The following is a 19,882-nucleotide window of genomic DNA, read 5'->3' as shown; positions in this document are numbered from 1 at the left end:
ACAGGGACAGATAGAAGTCACAGTGATCGAGGGAGGGAGAGAGAGTCTGTCAAGAAGGTGACGGAGAGAGGGGGGAAAAAAAAAAAAAAAAGCTCACGAAACTGATTAAAAACCAAATGTTCACCCGACACAGGTGCTGTCCTTTCATTCTTCCTTCCTTCCTTCATTCTTCTTATCCTGCTTTTTGAGGGCAAAAATAAAAGTACGTTTCCTGCTCAAGCCACCAAAATAAGTCTGTGAGCATTTTAAACAGGCCATCTGCTGTAAACCTATTGTTTGTTATAAAAAAAAAAAAAAAAAAAGAGAAAAGTCAGTGAGTAAAACAATAATTCTGCTCCAGGTGGCAAATGTCTACGATTTTGGTCTTTTATTCCTTTCTTTTTTTTTTTTTTTTTTTTACCAACCCATATTATTCAGAAAGCTAATTACATTCATGTTTGCATTGTTCTGTGTCCATATTTTGGTACTCTGTGATGCATGTGGAATGTCGAATCGTTTCATTCGGGGGCTAATTAGTAATCCGTCGCCTTTCAAGGCCTCTCAGAACGCCACAGAGTCAAAGTGAATAGAAAAAGAAAGAAACCGCCTCTTCATCAGTCACTCACACTCGGTCTCTCGCTCTTTCTCATCCTTGCTCTTGTCAGCAGTTAGCTTCTGTATGAATTCCCAAGAAGGATCGGGCCATTACTCGGGCACTTTATTCTATTTTTATTTTATTTTTTTTTCCTTTAATTTGTCACTGATTGGTACGTCCTTGTAACATCACATTTATTTCCATTGAAATGCAGAAAGTGAAACTGCTGGGTTCTGTGATTAGCGCTTAATGCACTAAAGTTATTTGCTACAAAGCAAAAATAGGTTTAAATTTCTGACTTTTATTGCAGGGAGGCCTCTGTGGAATTTTCACAGCCCTGCCATGTCCTGATAGATCCCCTCTCTCTCTCTCTCTCTCTCTCTCTCTGCCCTCCCTTCACTCCCCCGGCCTGCTCGTCCTCTCCCCCGATCACAACAGACAGATCCTCCAACACCTTCTCCCCAGGGAAATAAGCACAGAATCATTTACTCATCTCCTTTTCCTCTTGTGCCCTCTGTCTTCATCTCTGTTTTTCCTGCGCTCTGTTTTCTCTCTCTCTCTCTCTCTCTCTCTCTCTCCCCCTCTCTCCCCCTTTTGTCTCCGTCTCTCTCTCAATTATGCTTCTACTGCTGCAGGTACAGAGCCAGAGTGGAGAAAGTTGAGTCACCGGCAAAGGTTCACGTCTTCTACATTGATTACGGCAATGTGAGTAACTTTGTCACCGCGAATTTGTGTGCGTACGTGTGATTAAGTGTTTGTGGGAGGTGTAAAAGAGTGCGAAAGTTGCAGCATCATCATTAAAACATGGTGACATTAGTAAAGTTTTGCTGAGGCCGAACCCACAGCCGGAAGCGGCCGAGCATCCGAAGGGGGAGGGGGGATTTCTCTTCTTGCGTCTCCTCAGTCACCAGCTGTTTGCTTATTTCTATGTTCAAAGAAGCCTTCAGTGTGCTTTCAGCTGGAGTTGTTTTGTTTTCTTTTTGGACAAATACAATGCCCCCTTGTTTGTTTTCCTTTTATGGTTATGACTGAAGCAAATACTTCAAGTGAGTGGATTATTTGTATTCCTCTCATAAGAATGACAAAAACAGAGCTCCCCTCTCTCGAGATGTGTTGTTACATTATTTTTTATTTTTTTCATTTTTTATTATTATTATTATTTTATTTTTACTCTGTCATGACGTAGGCACTACATCCTTGTGAGTGTGTTATTGGGCCTCTGCCCACATGCTCACACAGGCTTGCATCACCAAGTGGCTCATGCAGCCACACACACACACACACACACACGTACACACACGCATACACACATATCCCACCGTTCAGGAGATTTCTCGTGATGCAGCGGAGCAGCGCAGTGTGTGACTGACCTCAGAGTGGGGGACAGATCGAGGTTTGGCTGGCAGATGCGATGCATACTGGCATGTTGCTGAAAGTGTGATTCTCCGAGGTCGACCTGGCACACACAAAAAAAAAAAAGAAGGGAAGAAAAAAAAATCTCGCTGATATCTGCCTCATATTTTGTAGTTTTGCATCATTTCAGGTTGAGTCAGTGTTGCCTTGATTTCGTGCCTCTGTGTCACGAGCTATTAGCTGACAGTGGCGCCACCTCTCTTAGGTACAGGCCACTACCGGAATTATTATGTGATCATTAGCAATCACAGCAGAGCACTTTTGTCATTCCATTTTTAAAGCTCACATTTACAGTGCTGTCAAAGTCTAACATGGCGTCAATAAATCTCAACATTTTGCCCATCATAAATGTTCAAGGTATTCTCTTGTCTAGACTGTACAGGCCAATGAACACATTAACCTCGGATATGGGGGTCATTAAATTAACTCCCCACTTCTAACAGCTGCATTTGTCTGACTTTCCATCACTGTGTAGCCTTATGGCGATCAGTGATTGGCCATTGCTCACATGGGCTTTTACCCGTCAGGATGTGTCAGCTTTATTGCTTCATAACATTGAAATGCAGCACACAGTTCTTCTAAATGTAGTTTTTTTTTTTTTTTTTTTTTTTTAACTTGGGAATCAAATCAAATTACAGCACTGTAGGCAGACTGCCGTATAGCACTGTAGATTACTATATGGCCACGACACAAGCTGTAACTGCAGGTAATGAATTCATACAATGTGATTCCTAAACCAGAGTTATTGTCTGTCCTGCTGTTTTAAAACAAGTTGGAACTCTTTGATTAAAACGATCAATATCTTTAAGCACTTGTGACTTTTTTTTTTTCTTTTTGAATCTGACGAGTCAACTGTAAATTGGACATCTGTTGTCGTCTTTACTCGTTAACGTCTAGCTAAGCTCGAGATAATTGAGCTACATGCAAGGGGCCTCAGTACTGGTGTCGAAACAGCTGTAAAAATGATTATAAAGTGACATACATGCAGCTGTTAAGCTACAAAATGGCCTCCGTCCTTCTTTTCACAATTGTAAACTATGATGGTTAAAGTGGCACGCAGAATGCAGAATTGATGAAGAATTAAAGAGAACTAGAAATACATTACGAGTTTCAGGGTGGTTATCAGCCTGAGGACGAGTTGCGCTTTGTTTAAGGCCGTCCGTCATTTGCAGAAGCATTTTATTCGAGAGATGCACGCCGTAATGCCAAAAACTCTCCAAATGAACAGTGATTACAAGCTGTCAACAACCTTCTTACCGGTTTCTGTTTTTACGCATCTGTAATGTAACTGAATTTCCAAAAATACTGAACTGCAACTTACTTCACAGTATTTGCACGAAGTATTAATAATACAAAAACAAAAAACAAACCTTTGTCTCCATATGATCAACAACAGAAAACATCTTAAAACCTTTTTCTATATCGGGTCTTATTTTTGTCCCTCTTTCATCCTCCTCCAGAGAGAAGTTGTGTCGTCCACCCGCCTGGCTGCCATACCTCCTGCCTTCAGCACCAGGACCCTGCCAGCACAGGCCACCGAGTATGCCTTCGCCTACATCCATGTCCCACAGGACGTAAGTGCGCGGACGAGCACACGCAGCGAGCAGATGTGTGTCGCAGCTCAAAGCTTGAAAATTAACTTTGAGATATCAGCTCCTTCACTCATTTTCTGCCAGCTTTTCAAAGTTGACTTTCCTGGCATGAAAACTGTTTGAGTTTCACTTATCACGCCGGGTGATGAGTCTGTAACTGACAGACAGGGTCCGGTTTTCATTCCAGACAAGTGTTGGTGAAAATTATGCTCGTACATATTGTATGCTGCACATACACACACACACACACACACACACACACACACACACACACACACACACACACACACACACACACACACACACACCAACAGAACATTGACAAATTCATTGATTTACTTTGTTGCAGAAAAATTTGAGAACAATTGACTTACCAGCTGATATGTTGTTTTATGAACAACTTGGAAAAGTATACTTCATTTCTTAAACAAGGCTGGACTCTCACACATCTAGATAAAAACCATCCCTGTGTGTGTGTGTGTGTGTGTGTGTGTGTGTGTGTGTGTGTGTGTGTGTGTGTGTGTGTGTGTGTGTGTGTGTGTGTGTGTGTGTGTGTGTGTGTGTGTGTGTGTGTGTGTGTGTGTGTGTGTGTGTGTGTCCATTGTTGTCCATCTGGCAGCAGAGCAGCATTTTCTGTGTTTTTCTGCATCTTCTTGTTTACATCCGCATGTGTTTACTCAACCTCTGGTGGCCACTTGTAGCACCTGTTTGTCTCTCGCTCTCCCTCTGTGTGTGTGTGTGTGTGTGTGTGTGTGTGTGTGTGGTTTTAATATACAGTATGCACAATAGTACTCACAATAGATGTGACTTGTTTAACTTGCTGCTATTTTGTGCATCTATTTGAAGTGAATGCTTTCTAATGCAACAGTCTTTCAATAAATCCTGCCTTGGTGGTGTTCAGACCCTTTTTGAAATGGTTTCAAAGAGGTGTGGATTCTTTGTTATGGTCCATTTAGAGGGTGTCAAGTATTTATTAGTTCATTTATCGGGCTTTACGTGTAGCGGTGTAAACCATAGGTGCTCCATTTTTTTTTTTTTTTTTTTTTTTTGTGCCAGACAAAGCGTCCTGCGTCACAATGACGACCGGCAACCAGCTGTCATGTTACTAGTTGCAGCACGACAGCGTACTGAATGTAAAAGAGTTTTTAATATGGTCATTCTGATAGTTGTTGCTTATTTAATGTTGTGTTGTGTTTGAAAATATAACTTAAAAATGTATGATGGAAGTATCAATGAGGTAAAACATTACCAGGTAATCTCATGAGTCGGGTGATGAAGTGGCCCATCTGTTAGCCCAGGGGACGCAGGCATAACCTACATATTCCAGCCCCCCACCGCCGGGGAAACAAATACACACACAAACACACAATTATTCACGTGTTGGAAGCGGACACGCACTTTCCACCTGTCCCGTTTACCCTCCCTGTCACTCTGCACCTGTTCTTTACACTTTCTCTTTATTTCCCATTCACATGTTTGCAGTCTGTTTTTTTGTTTTTGTTTTTTTTCCTGAAGCTTTTTACAAGGTCACTCACACTGACAGCACACTGGCCCACTTGCAATGCACTTCTGCTGCTGCACACAGAAAACGTTGCCGCCTTTGTCTTGCAACGTGCCACTTGATGCCCTCCACGAGGTGTCTTGTCTTCACAAGTCATATTATGGCTTCATAGTCGCTCCTAAAAAGTTCTTTTCAAAATTCAAAATCATTTTACTGCCTCCCGGTGCCATTTAATAGAATATTCCATAAAGTTACAATATCTTTAAAAAATGTCATGATCCCATCACACTCGCTGTTCTGCTGTTTTAAAGGAAAAGACACTCGAACGTAAAAAGGCGTTCTTGTAACTTGGCAAAGGACACACGGGGTACGTTATCAAATCTCACTGCAGCAACAACTGCTCCAACAGTTGTAGCAGCATTTAATCCAGTTTCATGATGAATGTCATGAACCTACAGCTGCCTGCATTCACCACATCCTGCCTTTTCTTTAGTCTGCCTGTTCTGCTAATTAAACTGTTTAATTAAACAGTAAAGTGTGCACATGAAAAAACAAATTCTTTAAAGAAAATGCCAGACTGAAAAGGCCCGGCTGAAATAGACACTCTGATACCAGTGGTTTCATGACCATTGAAAGCCTGTACCGTAAAATCTGCAGGCAGCAAGAGATTGCTTCTTTTTTTTTTTTTTTCCTAGATAAAATTGCAAAGTAAATGTCACCAGACAAGTCTGATGAATATGTTCCGAGACAACACAACCACCCTGTCCCTTTCACAATAACATGTTCGATTATCCACAAGGAAAAAGTTTGCTTTATGTCGAGACAAAATGTAACCTTGGTGCATCAGGGAATTTTGGCTTCCATTGTGAAATGAAAAATGGTTTAAAAATACTGAAATTTTGCTTAAAGCAAGGTGCTTCGACATCAGTACAGAACCCAAAGTGCAAATGCAAACACTTTGAGCGAACATTCAAAGTGCTTTAAAACGGTCTGCTCTCCATACAGGGTGGATAAGAACGGGTCGCCGAGAGGCTCTCATTCATTTTACATTGTCTCTTCACAAGTGTCAGTGCTTTCTTCTTCCTGTGTTTTCTCTCTCCTTGTGTGTTCGCTGTCCGTCTTTCCGTCCCCCTCCCCTCCTCCGTCACAGCCCTCCCTGCCTCCCTCTCTTGCCCTGAGCTTCCCTGCAGCGCCTGTGACAAGTTGACCAGGGGGAGAGCGGGGACAAAAAAAAAAGGCCCTCAGTTTTGTGCTTTGAACAAGCTTCCCTACCCACACTCGCTCGCGCACACGTACACCAGACACGCACCTACCCAAGGGCGGCTAGCTCGGAGGAGGTTGCCATGGAGACAATACCAGGGCGAGAAAGAAGGGAAGCGAAGAGATGTATGGTGTTAGGGAAAGGGATGGATGATGGCCAGGGACTGATTTTTTTTTTTTTTTTTTTTTTTTTTTTTGGTATTTAAATGGCTTCTTGCCTTTTGAAGATGCAGCTCGCTTGTTTATTTTTTTTTTCTTGTTTTCACCCCGACTGCTGGAGGACACGAGGTCAGGATTGCATTGCAGCTGTTCCACCTCCTTCTCCGCCATATGTTCAATCAAATACTGGCCTTTCACATTCAATAAGGTTAGACAGAAGAAGAGGGAGAGGTAGCTAACTGACGGATGAAAAGGAAATAGTCGGCAGCCACAGGATGAGGAGGAGGAGGTTGGATGGAAGTCAATGGTCTGACTTGGTTCAGCAGAACTAATATCTCTTGAACTGGTTCAGTTGATAATTGTTGTACTGCACAACTGACTGATGAGAGTGTGAGTGAGCATTTAACTGTGATGAAATGATAAATGGTTTGCATGGCTGTTCTGTATTTTTGCTTCCAATCAAAGCACAGTGAGGTTCATGGACGTCTCCAGTGTCTCTGTCTCTGCGTTGTCTGTTGTGCCCGTTTGTCTCTCTCTCTCTCTCTCTCTCTCTGTGTGTGTGAGAGCCATCAGTGACAACATGCTAATTATCCCTTTCACCTTTTTCTTTTTCTTTTTCTATTTCTCTCCCTCTCCTTCCGTTATCTCCTCAATCTCCATTCCCCCCCTCCCCACACACACACTTTGATGCCACCATCTCTTCCCGCCTCATTTCCTCCATCTTGTACCACTTTCCCTTCCCCTCGCTCCTTCAGGAGGACACCCGTGCGGACGTGGTGGACTGCGTGGTGCGGGACATTCACAACAGCCAGTGCCTGTTGAACGTGGAGTACTCGGGCCCCACCTGCCCGCTCGTCACAATACAGTTCGGGGACACCAAGGACGACGTGGGCCTCGGCTTGGTCAAAGAGGGCTGGGTCATGGTGGACGTCCGCAAGGAGAAGCACCTGCAGAAGATGGTAAGGAGTGTGTGTGTGTGTGTGTGTGGTGATGGGGGCGTTGTTAGATTAAGCAATCCCATATCTTCTTAACTTTCGGGCTGACGCAGATACTTCTTGTGCCGCCCCCCCCTCACTGGACCGGCTATTTTTATATTTAGGCAACCAGTCACATTCTCTGTCCACCCGTCTCTGCTCCCACCAGGCCTGCAGACCGGGCAGTTGTGGTTAATTATATGGCTGTGGTACAAAGCAAATTCGACTTTCTGTTTGGCGCGGCTCCATACCTGCAAAAGCAACGACCGACTCGTTGTAATGTGTTCTTTGTATTTGGGCTGAGATGTGAATTGCTGTTGCACTTTCAGATGGATTAAAGGCAAGGGGGCTGCCTGCCTGAACAGACGAGTCCGTTTGAGAGCCATGCTGTCGCTTTTGGTCTTTTTTTTTTTTTTTTTAAATGTCCCGGCTCCACTCTGACTTGTGTCTTTGCTGAACACGAGACCAGATTATCCTTCTTTTAGAATATAACTTATTTTCCTCTTTCTATTTCAGCACGGGTAAAACATACAGTGTGGATTAATACTTGTGCTGTCATCTGTTCTAAACAGACATTGGTATAAGCCTGTTGATCCAATGGTGAAAGGTGCTACTTAATTTTAAATACACATTTACCATTGTTATTGGCAAACGGCACCCCTGTGTATTATTTAATGTTAAAACGTCTATCTTTCACTCTATTGCTCTCCAGCTGTCCGGTAATTACCACATTTCCATGCTAGCATGCATCTGCCCACTCGTTTCCCTCTCACTTTGTCATGTATAGATTTTGTTTTTAATCCATAAAAAAAAAAAAAACTAGCCTGTAGGTCCTGTAATGTGGCCACAAAAGACTTAATACCTCACGTCCCGTCTTGTCAAAACATAGCCACACAATATACATTTGAACACCTCTGCAATTTACCCCCAGATGGTGGCCATGTTGTCAAACCATGAAGCGGCGCTCATTTACTTACTTCTCATTATGCTAATTCACTCAGCAGACTGAAAGCCACTCTGCACATGAAAGATAAAGAAAAATGGAGGATATTTATAACCGCTGCAATTACTGCTTCCGCTCAACCTCGATATCGTTCGCTCTCGTTTGTTTAAAAAAAAAAAAAAAAAAATTGAAGCGCACAAACAATTGTGGAGAGAAAGATGTCCACCAGTGTAATTGTTCATGAACACAATCACGGTGCATATGTGTCTAAATTAGCGGCCAGTTGTAAGAACAAACTCGTCAATTCAATATTTCAAACAATTTATTCACTCCCTCGCGGAGCGTATTTAACCAGCTCACTTCGCACCTCACGGTCAGTCAGTAAAGCTCGATGCATCATTGTCAGAGCGTTTTGACCTCTGACCTCCAAAGAGTGGCCGGCGACCACAATGCCGTCTCTGGCTAATGGACCCCACAGACAACGGACAGTGATTAAAACCTTCCGGCCATTCGACTAATAAGGCTTATTATTAGCACAGATTTAGGTTCCACCGGATCAAACGGTTCCTCTTTTGTATGCAGCAGCTGTGTCTCCACACGGATTCCTCGCCTCTTCCTCGCCAGCTTCACGTGAACATTTTGATCTGCGGAAAGCTTAACAGGCAGCGGTGCTTACGAGTGTGTGTGTGTGTGTGTGTGTGTGTGTTAAAGTAAAGCTCCACAGCATTTCTTGTTGATAATTCCACCCATCAAGCCCGCTTCCACGCTCAAAGCCATCACTGAGATCTTCCACGTTCCCTGCTCGGTAAAACAAAAACAAGCTCAAGTGTGATTAAACTACCTTTCAGACCTTTAAATGGAGTAAATGTGCTTCTGATTTACAGCGTCTTGGGGCTCGTATGATAGACTGCACTTCGGCTGTATTCACAATCTGAATTGCACAGCTTGAAGTTTGCTAAGGATCTAATGCGACTTGTTTTTCATTTAGTGACATTTCTACAACTGTTGTTTTTCTGGTCTTAAAGGCTTTATTAAATACACTACTGCTGAAAGGGTGAGTCAGTTATCATCTTACGATCATCAATTTGCTGAGTCATCGAATAGCAGCAATTAATTTGGGAGGGAAAAAAAATATCCATTTTGACTCGGATGGGCATTTTCTTTCATATTTTGACATTTTTGACAAATTGAAAAATGAATCGGCTTATTGAAAACATTTAGATGGAAAATAAATTGATAATGAAAATAAGAATTAGTTGCAACGTCAACATGCACAGCGCAAATGTTCTTCTCGCAAATCAAAAGACCAACCGATACTTGATTTTGGGGACAATACCAAGGGAGTGAAAATATCCGGATTTTTATGTGTCAACCGATATTGTCTATATATAGCAATATATAGATGTATATACTCATTAAACACACTTTTTGCAATGATTCCTCAAATGTGGTTATGAAACACCTTTGACTCTTGCGAAAAAAAATAAAGGCAGAATATTTTAGTTTATTGTCAACACAGTTTAATAATCATAAACGACTACAGAAAAACACAACTGGAACATTTTCTATTTTACCCTCAGGATCTTTATCTGCGTTGTGTTTTCCCAAAAGTTTTCCCATTGGCCCGTTTCGGCCTGAAGTCATTTGTGTGCGAGGTGCGTTCAGGCTCGGAGATTCACGAGCACCACTGCACCTGCTGCTGCTGCTGCGACAACAGCGAACGTTATCTTTCAGTGACAGCGGAGCCAAAAAAAAAAATGTTCTAAGATACAACCTTTTGTTGACCTCTGGATCAGCGCCCTCATTCTTCCTCTCTTTTACAGAAAGTTCCCCCCAAGCTTTTGATAGTGTCGTATCCAAGCCTCCTTACTCTGCGCCCTCAGCTCTTTCACTTCTCCTTTCTGTCTTTTCGCTCATCCGGACTATCAGCCTCCCCGTAAAAGAGACTTTTGTCCTTCCTATCTGTTCCTTTTTTTTTTTTGTCTCTGTCCTTTTATTCATTATCCATTGCTTGGGATTGGAACATGGTCATTGTAATCTGTACCCTGGTGCTAAAGCATTACGTAACAGATGGGCTGTAATGTTCACTGGCACTTCAGCAACCATTAATAGTCGGTCATAAGTGCTCTGAAGGTTAACACCAGTCTTTGAGGGTGGCATTGTCCAAAGAGAGCGAAGGCAGGGGGGGGGGGGTATTCATACATTTAAGGTTTTATTTCTTCTTTTTTTGTTGTTGTTTTTTTGTTAAGTGCCTTTCCGCTTTAAGTCCTACTTTTGTATACGCTCGCTACGCACGCCATATGGACAGCCGTTGTTTCCACTGCGTGGTCACCGGGAAGGATAAACATTGTGGATGTGGAGGTGATAAGACGACCGTACGCCAGCTGCCGGTCCGATCTGAGGGAAGTGGGATAAACGACGGGAAGGCAGGAAACGGACGAAGCGGGTGGAAAACACTGTGGCAAATTATTGATTGCCGTAAGGTTCTCAGCGAAGGGAGCGTGACAGAGTGACCCGGAGGCGTGCTCGGGCGATAAAACACGGGATTAGACTGTAAACCTGCATTTTTGTCCTACAGTATGGAAACGGCCCGACCCAGGCCGACGCCCGCGCCTGAATCGGAGCACCCATGCGTATTTGGAACTATTTGCGCGCATTACTCGTGAGAACCTTTTTTTTTGTTGTTTTTTGTTTGCGTAAGAGATCAACCTGTAACAAAAAAAAAAACAACAACCGCGTGATCACGTAGGGGCGCGGTGTTTTTTTTTTTTTTTATGGCGTCGGTCCCCGAGGCGCGGGGCCGCCGCGCTCCGTAGGTTGTCGGGAACAAACTGGCTGCCGTGCAAAGTGGCGGCTCGGTAATGGCTGCCCTCGGCAGCCGGATTTAGAGCCGCGTCGACCGTGTCATTTGGTCTGATTACACCCCCCCCCCCTGTTGGCAACTGCTGTTCTGGAGTAGGTAAAGAAAATCGCTGACTCTTCGCTTTGCTATAAAAATCCCGCAAACGCGTGAAGAGGGTGCGCGTCGATTTATTTTTGTTTTGCAGAGTGCTTTGTAATTTCAACAATTATCATGCCCGTTATAAACGGTTCAACTTTATTTTGGTAAACAAAAAGACACGGATGCTTGACAAATTCCCTGTTGGATTATTCTCTGTGTACAAACAGTATGTTTTTTGTTGTTTGTTTTTTTAAAGTTCCTCTCTCTCTCTCTCTCTCTCTCTCTCTCTCGCGCTGACCTGAGACTCTCTCACACTGACTTCATGCGTTTTCCACCTCGGGCGCCGCAGATATACTAAGCCGTCCTTAAATTGTCCTGGCACCGTCGACTACCCGCTCCTAGGACGGCAACTTGCCAATCTGGCACGGAAACACTCGCTAGCACACTTTCTTTCTCCTCCTTCATTCCTCTTAATGTCTTTCTGCACTCATTGTCCACACTCTTAATTTCCTCCATTTTTTTTTTTTCCATCCTCATTTCAACAGCACTTCGTTTTTTTTTTTTTTTTTTTTGGTTCTCCACCTCCCGTGACCTCTCATCTCTCCAGTGCTCTCCTCTTCATCGCTTCTTTCTTGTTTACTTAGTCCTGAATTTTTAATTTCTCTTAGTTTCTCCGTCTCATCGCTGCCTCATTTTTTGCTCTACTTGTCACTGTGACTTTTTTTTTTCCCAGACCTTCTTCTCCCTCTGTTCTTTTTTTGTTTTTTTTTAAACTTTTCAGTATTTGTGTCCAAACTGAGCTCAAACACGTCACCCAGACAGCAGCGGGGGGGGGCTGGTTTGGATGTGGCGCGTGCTAATTTGCACATTTGTCTTTCGGTGCCACATCACGATGAGCAATAATCCCCGGGGATTAAAAGTGGAGAGGAAGGTGCTCAGATCAGACCCGGAGGTGGCCTCGTCACGAGCTGCGATTTAAAATGCTGCCCCGTGATCCCGCGCGGCGGCGTCCGTGGCGACGCCTCTCTCATCGTTTGAAGTGACGGGTGTCACACACACACACACACACACACACACACACACACACACACACACCCCCGAAGTTCGTCGGCGTTACGAGCTGATAACCTCCGGCTCGCTAATTACGAGTCCATTACAAACACGGAAGTGTCCGTCACTCCTTTGCCGGTGCAATTATTATCAACCCCCCCCCCCCCCCCAAAACAGCCGAGCCTGCGGTATCGACCTAGGCCTGGTCTCCGATACGTTCCCTGCGGTGAGGATAAAGATGTAGCTGTAGTAGTCGCACACACCTTAAACTAATGATTAGGAATACATGCCTGAGATCTTTATTAAAATGTTAGTGCTGTGTGTGTGTGTGTGTGTGTGTGTGTGTGTGTGTGTGTGTGTGTGTGTGTGTGTGTGTGTGTGTGTGTGTGTGTGTGTGTGTGTGTGCGCGTGTCAGCAGAAGGCAGACTGTGGGGAAAACAGCTGTGCGGTGGCTTTCTCAGACTGAAAGCTGCAGATGAGAGCTGGAATCTTTAATTACCCAGGAGCCCCCTGGGAAATATAGTTGTACTTTTTCTTTTTTTCTTTTTTTTTTTTTTCCTTTCTTTTATCTTCTGTTATCGCCGTGTTCGTCGCTTTTCACGTACGAGCGTTTAGACTTGTGAAAAGCTTTGAGGGGCCGGAAGAGTAAACTGCCTTCTGGCTCACCGGAGATGCGAAGGTTGTTGTTGTTGTTGTTGTTTTTTTTGTTGTTGTTGTTTTTTTAAACGTATACCTCTTTTTACACACACTGCCTCATGGGTAGTGTAGTTTTCTTAAAGCTCGCCGTTATCGCCGCGGGCGTATTTAACAGCGCGGCGGTTGCATTACAGATTAATTGTGTTTCTGGGGTTTGAAACTTTAGATGAAGATGGAGCTCCGGGTGGATGTTGGGTAATCCATACAAGTCAGGAGGGAGACACGCACACACACACACACAAGATGGCGACTCCAGGGATGGCCTGCTCCATTTGTCAAAGCACAATTGCACTGTTTGGGCGAGGGAGCTGGTGCGACGCGGTCCTCCGCTCCCGTACTGTGAAGCCATTCGGTTTGGACACCGACGAAAGGCCTCGCGGCAGCGCAGTTCAGTTCACTGGAACAAAATGAGGCCCGGCGGGCAAACAAAGGCTTTCGCGTAGCGCTGCCGCTGTCGCTTACGGGCTCGTCCCCAAGCGCAGAGGACACACGGGTGTCCCTCGTGTGTGTTTTAAATGTAGGGCGGGGAAGGGGGCGGAAAAAAAAACAACCACACGGACACAACACCAGAAGACGAAACGCTAAATTGTAACTAAAACGAGAAAGGATCCGTTTTTAAACCCGAACAACAACAACAACAACAACAACAAAAAACGCTCGTTCGGAAGTCTGCGCGTCGGGAGGGGAGTCGGTGGGGCTCCCTGCGGATCCCGTTACGGCGGATCGGGTTTCCATCGCCTCCGCCCCGACCCTGAAAGTTCTTCACCGTGTCGTCTGTAAATGGCTTCCAGCCTCGCCCGGACCACCGATTGACAGGTTTTCGGCCCGCTGCCCTCGCTTTCCGACACCCGCCTGTCGCAGCCCATCAGGAGCCTCCCTCCTCATCGCCCAAAAAAAAAAGAAAAAAAAGAAACACAGGCCGCACAATAAACACCCCCCCCCCCCACCGAGCTCCGCGGATGTGCGGCAGCGTGACCGCTCCCCACCAATGGCTCAATACCTAATTTACAAGTTTGAGATGGGGCTTTGTAATGGACATTTCCTGCTCCCCCCGTTATTGACCGCCCACATACTTGGCGATCCGAGCACGCTCGCCCCCCCGCCGCCACCGCTCCGAGGGCCCCGTCGACACGTCCTGGCCGACACGCGCCACTTCACAAACGCCATACCATCTTCTACAGATGTACACACACACACACACACACACACACACACACACACACACACACACACACACACACACACACACACTAACATTTTTTGAGTTGCGTGACCTTGCTGGGGAGAGAAAATGGATATTGGAGTCGTGTGGTATGATGCATTAGTTTTATGTGCGAGGTGGTGGTGGTGGTGGTGGTGGGGGTGGTGTGGGGGCGGGGGCCAATGACGCTCGCACACACGATGTGCACGCGAGGCTCATCGTTTTTCGTTGCGTTCGTTGTTTTCGGGAGAAATGGACCCGTTTTTTGTTGTTGTTGTTGTTGTTTTTGTTTTTACAAAAGAGGAGGTTGTTTAAACCGACTTTATTCACGCGGATGCAAAATTGATGTCTCGCAAAAAAAAGGGCGCGGCAATTCCTGCAGCTTCACAGACGAAAGGCTTCTTGCACCACCGCAAGACGCTGCCGGGCGCTCAGGAAATGCTCGAGGCGGTAGAAAGTAAAACAAAAAAAAAGAGTCTAAGCAAGTAAAACCAAAAAGAATCTTCACGCATTTCTTTTAATTCAGATAAAATCCTTTTGCGTAAACTTAACGTCCGCGGGCTTTTCTTTTAAGTTTTACATCCACGTAAATGATCGAATTTACCCCCCCCCCCCCCCCCCCCCCCCCCCCCCGACACCTCATGTTCGGCGGCGATGATGGCGAAGAGCGTACCCGGCGCCGAAGCTTTTGATTCGTCACTTTCTCTTCACGCGCGGCCACGTCCATAATCCGCTTTCACTTCTTCACGTGCGGCGAAAAAATAAAATTAAATAAATAAATAAAAACAAAAATAAGAGGCAGCTTCACCTACGCACCAGACGCGCACAACCTGTCAAGAAAAGGGCCGTGGAGGCTCTCGCTCTGGATCCATCACTTTCACACCCCGCTTACGGAACACCACCTGGGCCCGGCGGGCCGGCCAGCGCCGGGGAAAAGCACCGCCTCTCTCTCTCTCTCTCTCTCTCTCTCTCTCTCTCTCTCTCTCTCTCTCGTCCCTCTCTTTCTGTGTCTCTCTCTCTCTCTCTCTCTCTCAGGCTCATAAATTCACAGCCACTCAGACACAGCGACCGGTGCCAAGCCACCAGACCCGCACCACCTGTCGTCCATCTTACAGAAAGCATCGCACTCACACCGAGTCTCCCGTCAGGAAGTCACCTGCACGCGGTGAAACGCGCGCCGCGTCTTTCCGGCGTCGGATCAAAGGTCGACGTGAAATTATATCGAAATAAATTGACTTTTGGTATCGGTTAAAGTTTCTGGTGATTGTTTAGTTGTAAAGGCACGCGCACACACACACACACACACACACACACACACACACACACACACACACACACACACACACACGCAGGCGCGGCAGCAGCCTCCTCAGCTGAACAGCCTCCTGCTTTGCTGCCGGCGGCCGTGGTCACTGCTCACCGTAATGGCATCTGTCTGGCATATGGGAGCTCCGTCGGGTCGTCCAGACGAGCTCACCGTCACCCCGCTGCCTTCTGCCACCCAAAGCCCCCCGCAAACGCTCCATTTTATTTTCTTGCCCATCACCGTCACTCGGCTCCGTCTCACGGCCTCCTTCCGAAGCTTATTGTCTTTTTCAGTTTCTTCCTTATTTTTTTTTTTATTTTTTTTTAACATATTTTTTTGGACAACCCCGCAGCATCTCCGCCACCACCCGACCTTTGCCTTCGCCCGCCTCTTTTTTTGACGGCACACTTGTCCCCCCCCCCCCCCGAGACGTTCCTTTCCCCCTCCAGATGAGGTTTTTTTTGCTCCCGTTTAGTGTCGCAAATGAGCCATTATGTTTCCCTACCGGAGCCAATAGAGGAGCCGGGGAAAGAAGGACCCGGGACGGGACGCGTGGAGCTTTTAAAAAAAAAAAAATCACCCAAAGTCGGTCGTCGTCGTCGGCGTTCAGCTGCGCCGCGATTGGGCCGTCGCGTTCGCTGAGCCGAAGTGAAGAGGACAGCGAGAGACGAGGGCGAGCCGGGAACGGCACCCTCCCGACCGGAGTACAAAGAGGCTCACCGGGATCATTTCAACACGGCAGCGTGTCATCCGTGCGTATTGTGCCGTAGCGCTCTTGAATTCCCGAATCTTTCACGGGATACTTTGCGTTCGGATGTCGACTCTCAGTTCTACAGAGTTTGGAGAGAAAAAAAAAGAAAGTGCAAATGGAATATTTTTCGTGCGTGTGTGTGAAAGCCAAGCTCATCTGCTGCTGTGATCATCTACGAAACGTGGTGCACCATTGAGTCTATTACACGAGCACAGCGACTCTTCTTCACCGTTTCCTTATTTTTCCCCGAGGTCCACACATCCACTAACGCCGTCTGTCGCTCCGTGTCTTCCTCTGCCCCCCCCCCCCGCCATCCACCCCCCCCCAACTTCCCCCCCCCCCCTCCGCCCTATGACTCATCGCTGGGTTCATTCAATGAAGCTAAATGGCTGTTCCAGCAGAAGCAGTCAATATGCTCGACGCCGCACGTTGCCCCCCCCCCCAACCCCCCGCGCGCCCGTTCCTGAGTGGACGTCCGGAGCTCGACGAACAGCAGCTTTTTTTTATATTGAACGAGAGAGACGATTTAACGTTTGCACACCGCGGGTGATGCCGGTGATTATGACTGGTGGGGGGGGGGGGATTGGGGGGGTGTTTATGTTTCATATTGGTGAAGAGCGTGTCACCTTTTTATGGGGGAAGCACAGCTTGAATTAGAATTTCAACTCCCGCGCTCAGTTCTGGTTTATAATAGGCAAAAAAATTTAAAAAAAATCTTCTTTTTTTTTTCCCCCTTTTGCCGGCGAACGATGTCGGACGCCGGGAAGAACGAGTCGAGTCTTTTCCGGGAAAGGCTCGACTTTCCCTGACTGACGTTCCTCCGTCCCGCCGCCGTCCCGTTCAAACCCGACTCCAAAAAAAAAAAAAAAAAGGGAACTTTGTGCCGAAGAAATGAGAAATTTGCACGCAAGCGGGTGTAAAAGAAACGTCTCCGGGGGGGATGAGGGGGGGGGGGGTGCCGAGAGGAGGCGCCGATTCGCCGCGATCTTTTAAACTCCCACGCGGTGACGCGACGCGCTGATGACTCGTGTCTTTTTCTGCCCCAGGTGACGGAGTACCTGAACAGTCAAGAGTCCGCCAAGAGCGCCAGGGTAAGTCGCTTCACTCTGGCTTCACCGTCTTATCGTCTTGCCTTCTTCTCAGTATGTCTGTTGCCTCCTCCTCCTCCTCCTCCTCCTCCTCCTCCTCCTCCTCCTCACAATAACTCTGGTTCGACTGCATCTCCGCGAGAAATGCAACGGCGCCAAAACAAGAATCCATTACAACACTTAATTACTTTTTTTTTCTTCTTCCTGATCGGCTATTAGAGAGAAAGCGTCACTTGTCTTTTGCCGCTTTTCTCCGTTCTCAAGATGTCACACGTTACGTTGGCAGTCACCGTCGTCCCGCACGGATCGCTGCCCGCAGTCGGTGCAGGTCCGTACTGTGAAAAGGGGGGGGGGGGAGCGTGCAGTGGGGGATCCCCCCCCCCCCAAAAAAAACCTGAATATCACGTTAACGATGAAGTCCGGTCACGAAGGCTTCGACACGACAGCCCGCCGAAAATGGCTTCATTTGAGCTCGGCGACGCGGCGGGCCGGCCCGAGGGAAACCTGAATTTGCGTCGCCGAAATCCTGATCCAGGCTTCTTTCCTCCGCGCCACAGAAATTATTATTATTATTATTATTTTTTTTTTAAATTAAATGGATTTTTTTTATTTTTTTTATTTTTTTAATACAAAATACAACCGTACGTGTGAGACTTGCATCTTTAACAGCCGCAGGCACGACAAAGAGTTCAGGACGTACCGAAGAACAGACCGTGACGGTTATGGTCTTTTTTTATTGGATATTTCAACAATTAATTTTTTTTTTTTTTAAAACATAGCATATGGCCCGCCTTGATCTGCAAGACATTATCGAAGAAAATAATAGCGCAGTAATAAACGTCTGACAGAGCGAGTTCCTCGGCTTCGTCCGTCTGGCGGAGGCCACGTCCTGATTTCTTCTTAAGTAACCGAGTGGGCGGTACTTGAAGGCACCGTGGGCCTCCCGGACGGGCGAGCACAAACAGTCCCATTAAATGGCGACGGCGATGATGATGATGATGATGATGATGATGATGATGATGATGATGATGCAGGCGCCTTGCCGCTGGGCTGCGAAAGCAGTGATCTCGCTCTCTCTTAACATGTCATTGTGCCCCCCCCCCCCACACTCCATCCCCCTCTCCCTCCCCCCCTCCACCATTTAACATGTAACGTGTGCTAGAGAGGTTATTTAAGTCCCATTCAGAGAAACAAGGAGAAAAAAAAACAAGAAAAAAAACCGTGACCACATTCTGCAGTTATTTTTTTTGTTTCATCCCGGACCGTTTAAAAACCCCGTCCCGTCTCGTCTCGTCTCGTCTCTTCTCTTCTCTTGTCTCCCCATCAGCTCAACATTTGGCGCTACGGAGACTTCCGTGCCGACGACGCCGATGAGTTTGGTTACCGCCGTTAAAGGATGTTTTGGTTGTTTTTTTTTTTTTGGTTGTTTTTTTTTTAAAAGAAAGAAAGAAAGAAAGAAAGAAAAGCGACAACAACGAAACCGACCATCCCGATAAAAACACCATTCCAAAGACCAACGTGGACGGCGAGTGATGCATTTGGACAGAAGATGAAACTAAACGACAAGCATTGACTCTCACTCTACCTTTTAATTTGACATTTCATCCCTTCCGCTCTGGCTTTTTATTCCGCTTGTACCTTTTCTCTCTCTCTCACTACCCCGCCCTCCCTCCCTCCCCCCCCCCTCCTCCCCTCCCTCCCGTAGCTCCAAATAGAGCATGCTGAAATAATAAATATTAAGAATTTCTATTCATCCTCTCCTTTCCTAATCGGCCACTGCCAGCTCAAGCAGCCTGCACTATTGCCAATATGTGTTATTAGCGACGTCACCTTCTCGGGACGTCCCGTGTGAATGGTATTAATTGACGATACTTAACGTACGTGTTTCAGCCAGTCATGTTCTTTGGTCTCTTGATAACTCTACTCTAGCCCAATCCCTGCTTTTCTCTTTAACGGAAAGCACTGGATGTCTTTTTTTTTTTTGGGTGGTGTGGGGGGGGGAGGGGGGTGGGGAGGGGAGAACCCTCAATTTTTGATTTTTTTTTTTTTTTTGCAAACAAATGCTTCCCTTATGAGTTTCTTGTAAATGTGAGGATATGTTGAAAGGTGTAAATTGCATTATTCTAGAAAAAAAAAGAAAAAAAAAGAAAAGTGCTGTAGGTGGAGCCACAGACAAAAAAAAAACAAAAACAAAAACAGGATGATTTTTATTTTTTGTCTTCAATGTATATCTGTGTGATGGTGACATTTGCAGATGTTTTTGTGGGGGAGTGTTTTGTCGTTTATTCTCCGCGTCACACTTTTATGACCAGTAAAATATGGATGCCTTCGCGTGGCATTTTATCATGTCTCCTGTAAAGTTTACATTCTAATAATGGTAATGATCATGTCTCCGGCAGTCTTTTCTCTTTCTGTCCCTGTACACCACAGCAG

The 19,882-nt window shown here is 46.0% G+C and overlaps 1 protein-coding gene across 1 annotated transcript in view; it reads left to right on the top strand.

Annotated features, from left to right (window-relative positions):
* The window catches only part of LOC138614336 (staphylococcal nuclease domain-containing protein 1-like), a 59,218-nt gene extending 39,786 nt beyond the window's left edge, over nucleotides 1-19,432 (top strand). The window contains exons 4-8 of the mRNA XM_069687707.1: nucleotides 1,210-1,279; nucleotides 3,448-3,561; nucleotides 7,255-7,458; nucleotides 17,408-17,452; nucleotides 18,777-19,432. Coding sequence (XP_069543808.1) covers nucleotides 1,210-1,279; nucleotides 3,448-3,561; nucleotides 7,255-7,458; nucleotides 17,408-17,452; nucleotides 18,777-18,842 — 499 coding nt within the window. The 3' untranslated portion in view covers nucleotides 18,843-19,432. The remainder of the gene's footprint in view (nucleotides 1-1,209; nucleotides 1,280-3,447; nucleotides 3,562-7,254; nucleotides 7,459-17,407; nucleotides 17,453-18,776) is intronic.
* The last annotated feature ends 450 nt before the right edge of the window (nucleotides 19,433-19,882 follow it).

The sequence above is a fragment of the Brachyistius frenatus genome, unplaced genomic scaffold (assembly GCF_029030835.1).
Source record: "Brachyistius frenatus isolate BFR_SWC_R1_liver_20210118 unplaced genomic scaffold, ASM2903083v1 Contig_483, whole genome shotgun sequence".
Taxonomy (NCBI): domain Eukaryota; kingdom Metazoa; phylum Chordata; class Actinopteri; family Embiotocidae; genus Brachyistius; species Brachyistius frenatus.
Note: the sequence above shows the minus strand (reverse complement) of the source record. Positions and strands in the feature narration are given on the sequence as shown.